At 42.4% G+C, this 10,094-nt stretch overlaps 1 protein-coding gene across 1 annotated transcript; it reads left to right on the top strand.

The window, feature by feature from the left end:
- The first annotated feature begins 2,726 nt into the window (after positions 1 to 2,726).
- PENK (proenkephalin) lies at positions 2,727 to 9,480 on the top strand. Its single transcript, XM_044424367.1, has 2 exons — positions 2,727 to 2,864; positions 8,815 to 9,480. The coding sequence occupies exons 1-2, from the start codon at positions 2,727 to 2,729 to the stop codon at positions 9,478 to 9,480; spliced, it is 804 nt and encodes a 267-aa protein (XP_044280302.1).
- The last annotated feature ends 614 nt before the right edge of the window (positions 9,481 to 10,094 follow it).

A 10,094-nucleotide genomic window follows, 5' to 3' on the forward strand; every position in this document is an offset into this window, starting at 1 on the left:
ATGCCTGGTCTGCACTTTATCCATAGAAAATGAATATCAGTTAGAAGATAATCTGCTCAAGTTAAAGGAAGCCAGATGAACATTCATCTGCCTAGTTATCCATCATGAAAAACTTCTTGATCTGTACAGCAGTACAGCAATGGAACCAATTACTTAGGGAGGTTGTGGGTTCTTCCATACTGCAGGCATTCAAGATGCATCTGAACAGCTATGTGTTAGGAATGCTTTCATTTCGAGCTCTGCATTGAGCAGGGAGTTGAACTCAATGGCCTTATTGGCCCCTTCCCATTCTACTATTTTATAATTATATGGCATTTCTACCTGTGCAAGCAACAGCACTTACAAAACCATGCTGGACCCTTTCAACCAGCTGAACCTCTTGTGTGTCACTGCACAAATGACAAGCTCTGGAATCCACAGCTGGGCAATACCTGTATGAGAATCAGCAAAAATTTCTCAAGTTTATATAAGCTTTAAAGTTCAACAGAACTCTTCATCAGGCTAGTCATATTTCTTACCCAATACCCTGCCTTCTGTACCATCCCTATCTTTTGTACCATCTAGATTTCTGAAAACTTGGAAGTGCATACAATCTGTCAGCATTCTGGTTGGTTCTAATAAAGCTATTGCCCAGCTCTGGATTTGCAATTGTTTTTTACCTTTCATGCATCAACTTAGCTACATGTGTGGGTTTAAATCCTGAATGGATCATCTACGTGGAACAGCTATAGGGTGGTGGAGAGGGGAGGAGATGGATGACAGAAAGAGAGTTTTGAGATATATATGATATAAAGATTGTCAAAGATCTGAAGGCCACAGAAGTTTCCAGTGTCATCTCTTAAGCTGGCGGGTGCTCGAAGCAATTAACACATGTCCAGCATCTTCCCCGATGGGGTTCAAAATCGGAGACCTCCAATGTGAAGGAGGAAGTGTTACCGGCTCGGACATCCAGCCCCGGGACCAGAATAGAGTATCTTGTTCCCCATTCGAAGTGTGGAGGTCCCGTGTCCCCTGCAGGGGAGGGGGCACGCCACTCTGGGGTGAAACTGATCGTTTCTCTGGGAAAGGGCGCAGATGAAGCAGCAGCTTCCCACACACCCCGGGGTACAGCAGCATCGTGCGTCTTCTTCTGGCCTCAGGCAGGCGTGCACGAACTCTCCTCTCCCCACGCCCTGCCCACCTGAGCACCAGAGGCTCCCACTGGATGTCGTCGGTGCTGCGTCAGTTGGAGGGTGAAAGCGATTGGGGGACGGCCCGCGTTTCTCCTTTTTTGACTAATTATAAAGTCGCGCTGTCCACTGCCCCGGGTCCTGATTTTGCTGGAGAGCGTCGGAGCTCCGTCTCGGGAGAGGAGTTGCGGCGACGGAGGCGCCACCTGCCCCTCTGCCCTGTAAGTTTTACTGGAGCTGAGAATCCTCAGGAACTGCATGCAGCTCGTTACTTTTTCTCCAGTGAGCTTAGTATGTGACGGCTTCCCTTCCCTTCCCTTCCCTACCCTACCCTACCCTTCCCTTCCCTTTCCTTCTGCAGTACCTCGGGAAGCAAACAGCGCCGAGCTCGTCTGCAAATACTTTTCCAGCTGCGCTAATCGAGAGGCTTCCGCAGGGACTGCTGCTCATTTCCAAAGTAAGGACTGTGGGTCCGCGAGGGGAAAGGCATGTAAGTGAAAGGGAGAGTGCTGTCGAGGGGTGTGGGACTATATTCGGGAGAGTCCTGGTAACGCCCCACCCTGTCTTTTCTCAGCCAACTTGCAAAGCTCAGCATCGAAGAAAAGGGATCGCATGTGTTGCTGGTCCTGTAAGTCTAGCCAAGAACTTGGAAGAAACTCCCTTCTGGCCACGCTTGGCACTGGCTACTGCCCGGTGCGCTCCCTTCCCTGCCCGATTAGCGCCAAAGCTTCCTCTTCTCTTGGCCCCTTGATGCTAAATCTTCAAAGGCTGAACCAATTCTAGACAACGTCCATTGCAACACACATAGCTAAAGTTGGATATTTTTCCCTTGGTTTACCTATTTCACTCAGCATTTTGTACTTTGCTAGAGTAGCATTTAAGACATTTTTACATTTTCCTTTCCTAGTCAAGTGGGTGAAATGTCATTATAAACAGCAATAACGGGGAATACAGAACCAAGGAATTGTCATGGTTCCAACTGATCCTATGTGAAATTAATCAATCAATCCTAAGTGAAAACAGATGAAGGAATCAAACATCTATTCAATGGTTTGGTTAGAAAAATTTTCCTTCTTCTTTGCTTCTTCATCTTCTAGTGTTAATTTTCAGGATTGTATTCGATGTTAATCCTACATAGAGTAGATCCATTAAAATGGATGGGGCTTACCTTTGCCTAATATTGGATGTAACATTCAGGATCTTCCTTGTCCAAAGTAGGCAACCAGCATTATTATAAATGATGACTTTTGACTTTCTGATATGCTAGGGCACCATAAACATATTCACTCAAAAATGAAGAAATATCACATAGATGTTAATGCCATGATCTCCAGTGCTTTCCCTTTCTTGGAAGTATGTGCCACTGTAATCAAAGGAAATTGACTGTGGGCAAATTTGTTCACATTCACGCTTGTAAGTACTGTATCTGATATATTACATTTAGAGTCCTTTCACCTGGATGCTCTTTTGTTTCTGAATTTGTAGCACAAGATACATTGGAACGAACAGAAAGTGACTGTCACCTGGTTAAGCTCTTGCTTCTTCTTTTTACAGACTATGGCATTGCTCTTGAGATGTCATTTATTGATCTTGTCTCTCAGTACATGCCTCATCCTTACTGTTCAGGCAGAATGTAGCAAGGATTGTGCATCCTGTACCCAACGATTGGCATACCATGCCGACATTAACCCCCTGGTAAGCAGAATTTACTCTTCTCTTTCCAACTAAAAAATCTCAAGAGGTAGATTACCAGGGAAAATTATAAGGGCGCAAGCAGTTTTCAAAAATTATGTAATGTAATTAGCACAGATGTGATAGCCAATCACACATAAACTTTAATCCCATTTGATGAGCAAAGTATATTCCCATATATTTCTCACATGCATTTATATGAGAAGTGGTACTTCTAATCTGTCTCAATGTGTCTGAATAAAACAGAAAGAATGAGAAGTTCCTCTAAGTGAGCAATATAGAGTATGCATTTACAATTTTATGGCCAATACCTTTTCTTACAGGGTCAAGTATGTACTTCTTCACCCTCTAGCAAAATATTGCCAGATCTCTATTCTTGGGGTTATTTGATATCAGGTATGGGAGTTATCTACATTTCAATGACAGATTAATAATTAATATTTGTAAAACCTGTCATCTTGCCCCCAGACTTTTCAGTCAGTTCAGCACTATGAACATTTCTCACTCTTTAAAAACTAGTTCCTACTAGATAGTTTGCATGACCTTTGAGATTATTGTACATCGGGAATGAGACAGAAGAGATAGAATGCATTTTGCATTGGATAAGAAATTTAACTAATACATTTGCACTCCTAAACTGTAGAAAAGGTGAAGCAAGCATCACAGAGATGCCTGAAGGAAAACACTTTTAAAAGATTAAGCAGACACAGTTCAGAGATGGGTTGGAGCCTTTTAGTGCCAGACATCAGTAAGCATATGTAATATCCATTTGGACCTGGGCTTTGGTTTTCCTATGAGGACATGACTTCCCTGTCAAATATTGCCTCCCCAAACCAGTGGGGACCTCTGTTGTCCAGTAGGGACCTTCTGTGGTATGAATTGTATGGATTAATCAATGCACGAATGTTGATCCTTGTGACAAAGATTACACTGAATTGACTTTTGCTATCTTCCAACAAATCCTTCTGTGTAATGTGAGGTGTGCATGTGTCACTAGTTCTGTGCACACGTAAGGGAGTAGAATTTCTGCTGCGCAACAGCAAACTTCCGTGTCACAATGCAAGTCAATTTTGAAATTAATTATTTCTTTTTAAAATACACTATAGTCCACTTTCCTTGAAGGACCATAGGGATATAAGGTCCCTCCCCGCTTTATCCTTATAACGACATGGGTAGGTTAGGCTGAGAAACAGTCCAGGGTCACCCAGTGAATTTCATGGCTGAGAGGCAATTTGAATCCTGAATGCCCCAGCCCTGCTCTGCAACAGATTGACCTGGTTCACAGGATATGGTTTAATTTGCACATTGGCCTGCCATATCTTACTCACAGGCACTGTTTTCACACAGGTTTCACAAAAGCCCTATTTGCTATGGCTTGTCATCCTGTGTGAATGCAGGTAGCATGGGTGGTTTATTTATTTATTTATTAAACCATTTTTACGCCGCCCCATTCACCGAAGCCTCGGGGCGGCTTACAACAATAAGTTAAAATAATTTTAAATCAAAAATATAAACATTAAATTAAAAATACAAAAATACAGTATAAAATAAGCCGCCCTGGCCAGATAAAATCCAATAATATTAATAAAAAGGTCTTCGCCTGGCGCCGAAAAACAAATAACGACGGTGCCAGGCGGACCTCTCTTGGGAGTGCGTTCCATAACTTAGGTGCCACCGCAGAGAAAGCCCTCCTCCGAGTACCCACCCTCCTAATTTCTCTCACGGAGGGCTCCCAGAGAAGCGCCTCCCCCGCCGATCTCAAGGGGCAGCCGGGCATATATGGATGCAAGCGCTCCTTCAGGTAACCAGGTCCCAAGCCGTTTAGGGCTTTATAGGTCATCACCAACACCTTGAATTGGGCCCGGACTTCAATGGGAAGCCAGTGAAGCTGACGGAGAACTGGAGTCATGTGAAGGGTTTAAGGGACAGACAGTCCAGAAATAACCCATGGCTTCACTTAGGTACTTGAGGATTTCCTGACCTTTTAAAATGCAAAAATGGTGCTCATGGGCACCTGGTGCAATGTGCTAGCCTCCACACATAGATTAAGACATGGCAAGCTATTGTGCCATGCAAACCAGGCAACTGAGATTAGCTCCAAGAATCTTGTCATGGCAGTTAGAGGAGATCTATAGTTCAAAGAGGAAAAGTTGAAACATACATGCACACACAGACTGGGTGCATAGAAATACTTCAGCTCCTTTCAGCAACCACATGGTGTTCAGCAAGAGGTTTTATGAGAGAGATTGGACTTGTAGGACAGCCACAGAGAGAAAGATGTGTCTGCCTCTGCACACAGCCCTGCTGCATTTTGCTGTCCTGATGCAAAATAGCGTTTCAGCATTTAATTCTAAGACCCCTAAAAGGATTACCTCCCCAGCTTGTCACTAAAAACACTGCAGACTGTGGTGATGCAGCAGGACTGTATTTCTGAAATATATAAAGAAGAATTACAATGGCATTGACTTTTAAAGAAAATGCCTTTGAAGTGTTTTGCTTCAGCATTTCATGAATGTTAAAGAGTACAGAAGGAGTTTATTTCATTCAGGTTCAACAATGTTCCTGTCATTTCACTAGGCTGTTACTTTATGCTTCATTATTTTCTTCATCGCTGTGTATGTTCAAGCAAGATAACATGTTGCCAGAGCGAAAGGTGGAAAGCAAGTCAGTCTTGAAAGGAATTTGCACAGCAGAACAAAAGACAGTGACAAAGACGAAAAATAAAATGCCCCCTTTATTTCCTATTTTTCACTATAGAAAAGGCAAGTTTCAAAATATCACATTTGCTAAGTCTTTCTGTATAGGTCAGCCTTCCTCAAGCTGGTTCCTTCCAGATGATTTTACTGCAATGCTCAGCAGTCCCAGCCTGCACTGGCCAAGAGTCAGGAATGATGGGAGTTGTCACCCAAAACTTCTGGAAAGTACTCAGTTGGGAAAGGCATGTATAACTGCTCTGTCATTCAGTCTCTCAAGGAGGCAACATCACACTAAGAAAGTGAGGTTTAACTTTTCATACTGCAAGGGCCACGTGAGGACTTTGATATGGAACATGGGTACCACACAATAGATTACATTTCCATATCATAAATTAAAGTGTTCACAATATGTTCATGTGATTTAATACACAGAATTAATATATTTAATTAAGGATTAAACACTTTGTGAGCCTGTGAACTATACAGAGATCACAGGCAGCTCCTTCTGACTGCAGACCAAGCATAATGACCGCTCCTTTGGGGTGGTCTATTTCTTTCTTCCCTGTTTTTCTACCTGGAAACCTTCCCATCTGACCCTGTCTGGGAATGGCATGTTAAGCCTCTTGCACTTGAGCCAGCAAACTCTTCCAAGTATGTCCTTCCCATTCCTGGTGATGAGCAGCTCCTCCTCATCAACTGGAGTAGTGCGGGACATGCTAGGTGAGGCCACCAGTCTGACCCACTTTCTTCCTGAACCTCAGTGGGGGGCGGGGGGCTCTGAGCATCAAGAAGGCCACAGAACAAGGCCTTGGGACCTGCATGAAGCCTACAGGCCATGTGTTGGACCAACTTGCGCTAACAGATATTAGAGTCCTGTGCTCATAGCATGCACCTAAAATGCATTGTAACTTTTTGCAAAAGAACAGATTTCAAAACTTCTATGTGCTATTACATATGATCATATGCATCCATCTGTCAGTTGAGCAAAATAATAAATAGGATGTCCTTTATAGCCACAGTTATGTGGCTACTTTAATCCAGATATTCATATTCAAGCATGCAGCATTCTCTGTTACAAAGACTGCAGAAATGAGGCTGTGCTATGTTACATTTTAACTAGCCCAGTCTCCAAGGTGAGCTACAGGCAGCCAAGAAACACAAGCAAGATGCCAGGATCTGGGGTGAGGGGCATGGCAAACCATGAGAGAGAAGCAGGAGTCTGCCTCAGAACCAAGTCAGAGCTACCATGTCAAATGACAGTTCAGTGCTAGATGTCCGAGCAGATAACCAGCCAGAAGCTAAAGCCAATATGAGCAATCATTACCCAGGCAAAGTCCCAGCCTGTGCTTTCTGGGAAGAGAGCTAATAGCCCACCTTGGTAGTCAAACTGTCCAGCAACTCTTTCCCTCCTGTAATAATGCTTCAGCCTGGAAAATATCATATGTAGATCTAGAAATATGCAGATGCAGCAGTAACTCAAAGTGTGGGCAGCATTAGTCATCCTTTGGGAGAAATAGAAATAAAGTAGGGAAGGGTAGCCTCCAGCCCACAGGCTGAACCTGGTCTGCAGTATTACCCAGTCCATCCTGTGGTGGATTATGGGCTTCTTCCCCTATGTGCAACCGTCCTCATCTCCACCCTGGATCTGGGATAAGGAATCCCCATCAAAACTTGGTAGGGCAAGTAGTGTGAAGGGGAATCCATTGGTTGGGTGTGGGTACAACAAATACCCGCAAGTAATCCATGCTGAGCCCTTGAGTGCAGATTTTCCTGTTGCCTGAGCCCAGTCAGAGTCAGAAAGGTGAATGCAACCATTTGTGTTCGATGCAGAGTTCATGCCCTGCTCAGCACATATTCCAAATTCCTTTCCTTCACTAAACTGGAAACAATATGGATGCATATTGAGAGATTTTATTTGCTGTTGCATAGGAAGCAGATAGAAAAGTGAGTGGTAGGTTTATAATTTTGGTCTCAGAATCATACTATTTTACACAAAACATAGCACATTTAAAAAAGCATTACTATCATAAACCAATTAAGGTGCAACACTATTGACAATGAGTTGGATCCAGACCTAGTAATGTTTAAAGTAGAGCCAATTTAATTAATCAGACTTTGATTTAATTTAAATTAGCTATGACTAACCTGATTTTGGTTGGTTTAACTCTGGACTGGATCCAATGCAGCATATAGGATAATGAGTTTAAGTCTGGCTCAACTCATTGGACTGGATCCAATGCAGCATATAGGATAATTTAATTGCTGCCTGAAGAATGGGATGAAGAGTGATCTCTCCAGTAATTTCTATCCTGCAGTTCCTTGTAATGCCCAAAATGGTCCTCTGAGTGGCTGAGGAACCATCTGAAATACCATAAGAAGCAACATGAGCTGTAGAAGAAGAAAAGCTCCCTATCAAATTTCTCTGGCAATAGGCCTTTGCTGGATCCTGATAGGTCTCCCTAAACAAAAGAAGCATAATCCAAATTTGGATCCAATCCATAGGTTTGAATTTATACCACAAGCCCTATTCTTAACTTCTGAGTATCTGCTAACATTTCCAATTGATTTTAGCAGATTAGAGCTGGCACTTCAGAGGCAGCAGCCAGGAGTCCTTTACATAATATGAGATATATTGAATTGGAATTCAGAAAAGTGCATGTGTGAGGACTTTTCTCTGTGAGGGCCCTCTGTGAGGACTTCTTCTGAGTAACTTTAATATAGGTAAGAACATAAGAAAAACCAAAGGCTGATCTCATCTAGCATTCTGTCTAGTTACACAATAGTCAGCTACCCTCAGATAAGCATTTGTTTCCCATGGAAAAGCTGCTTGTTACCAGTATGGGCATATAACATGTCAACTGTAACCCATTCTATCCATTGTTCTGTGGATAAGAGCCAAGTATCAGGTGAGGCCACAGTTGCATGGGCACTGTGCATATAGCCAGTGTGGTATGTGCAGTTGAAGTCTGCTGTGAATTTGCAAGGATTTCCAATCATACTTTCCACTTCTGTGGAAAAGCTACTTCAGGTGAGGCCCTCTACACAATTCAACTAAATACCACTGTGCATTTGTAGACACAATGCTAAACCTTGGATCATTGATTCAGAGAACGATAGATACGTAAGCAAGCGTGACTCTCTTAACCCCCTGTCCCCAACATATAGAACTGGTTTCTCTGTGCTTTCAAGAATACAAGAAACCTCCAATATGTTCTTATATATTTTAATATGCATTTGTAAATCAAACTGTTTTTCAGGCATGTACACTAGAATGTGAGGGAAAGCTGCCCTCTGCCAAAGCTTGGGAAACCTGCAAGGAACTCCTTCAAATTAATAAACTGGAACTTTCCCAGGAAGGCAATGGTGCCCTAGCAGACAACCCAAAACAGGATGAGAGTCATTTATTAGCCAAAAAATACGGTGGGTTCATGAAGAGATATGGGGGCTTCATGAAAAAGATGGATGAGCTTTATCACATAGAACCAGAGGAGGAACCTAATGTGGGAGAAATCCTTGCTAAAAGATATGGAGGGTTTATGAAAAAGGACTCAGATGATGATACCTTGGCTAACTCTTCCGATCTGCTGAAGGAGCTTCTCGGAACAGGAGAAAATGCTGACATTGGGCATTATCGGGACCTGAATGATAATGATGGTGAGGTCATCAAGAGATATGGTGGTTTCATGAGCAGCATAAAGCGCAGCCCAGAACTGGAAGATGATGCCAAAGAGCTGCAAAAGAGATATGGTGGCTTCATGAGAAGAGTGGGAAGGCCAGAATGGTGGCTGGACTACCAGAAACGATATGGAGGATTTCTTAAGCGCTTTGCTGAATCTCTTCTTCCTTCAGATGAAGATGGTGAAAGTTATTCCAAAGAGGTTCCAGAGATGGAAAAGAGATATGGTGGATTTATGAGATTTTAATACCCTCTCTTTTGCCCTTTCCATCTCAAATCAAAGACTGCCTCATTGATCATAATTTATTGTAATGTGTTGCTTGTACTGTACAGTTTTTTTACTGTCCTAGTTAATAATGCAACCTGATCTCTGTTATTTTGAGTTCTGTGCTCTTTTAAGTCAACAAATAATTTCTGTTTTAGTCTAACTTGTCTATGTTGTACTTTCATGCTAAATCTGTTTTAGTTACCATATCCATTTCTTTAAAGCAGTGCAAATTGCTTAACTGTATGTACAATAAATTGTCCATCCTAACTGCATAATCTATCCTGAAGTGTTTATTTTATTAGCAACTACTGGTTGGTTTAAAGGATAACATTTAAAGCTACAGCCATATAGCCTACATGAACGTAAAGAACACAAGTAGACATCACAGCACTAAAAGATAACCCAACTTGGTTTTGTTGAGGACAAAAAATACCTTCTTGTTGTTGTCTGTGAGAGAGACAGGCAACACCTGTAAGTAATTTAATATTTAAAAAAAAGACTCATTGTGGTAGGTGCATATTAACAATAGATAGTAAGCCCATCTCCAGTTGGGAACAGCAGCTACAATCATAATACACAGCTAATTGAAGGGT

Source organism: Varanus komodoensis, unplaced genomic scaffold (assembly GCF_004798865.1).
Source record: "Varanus komodoensis strain SLA01 unplaced genomic scaffold, ASM479886v1 scaffold14_1, whole genome shotgun sequence".
Taxonomy (NCBI): domain Eukaryota; kingdom Metazoa; phylum Chordata; class Lepidosauria; order Squamata; family Varanidae; genus Varanus; species Varanus komodoensis.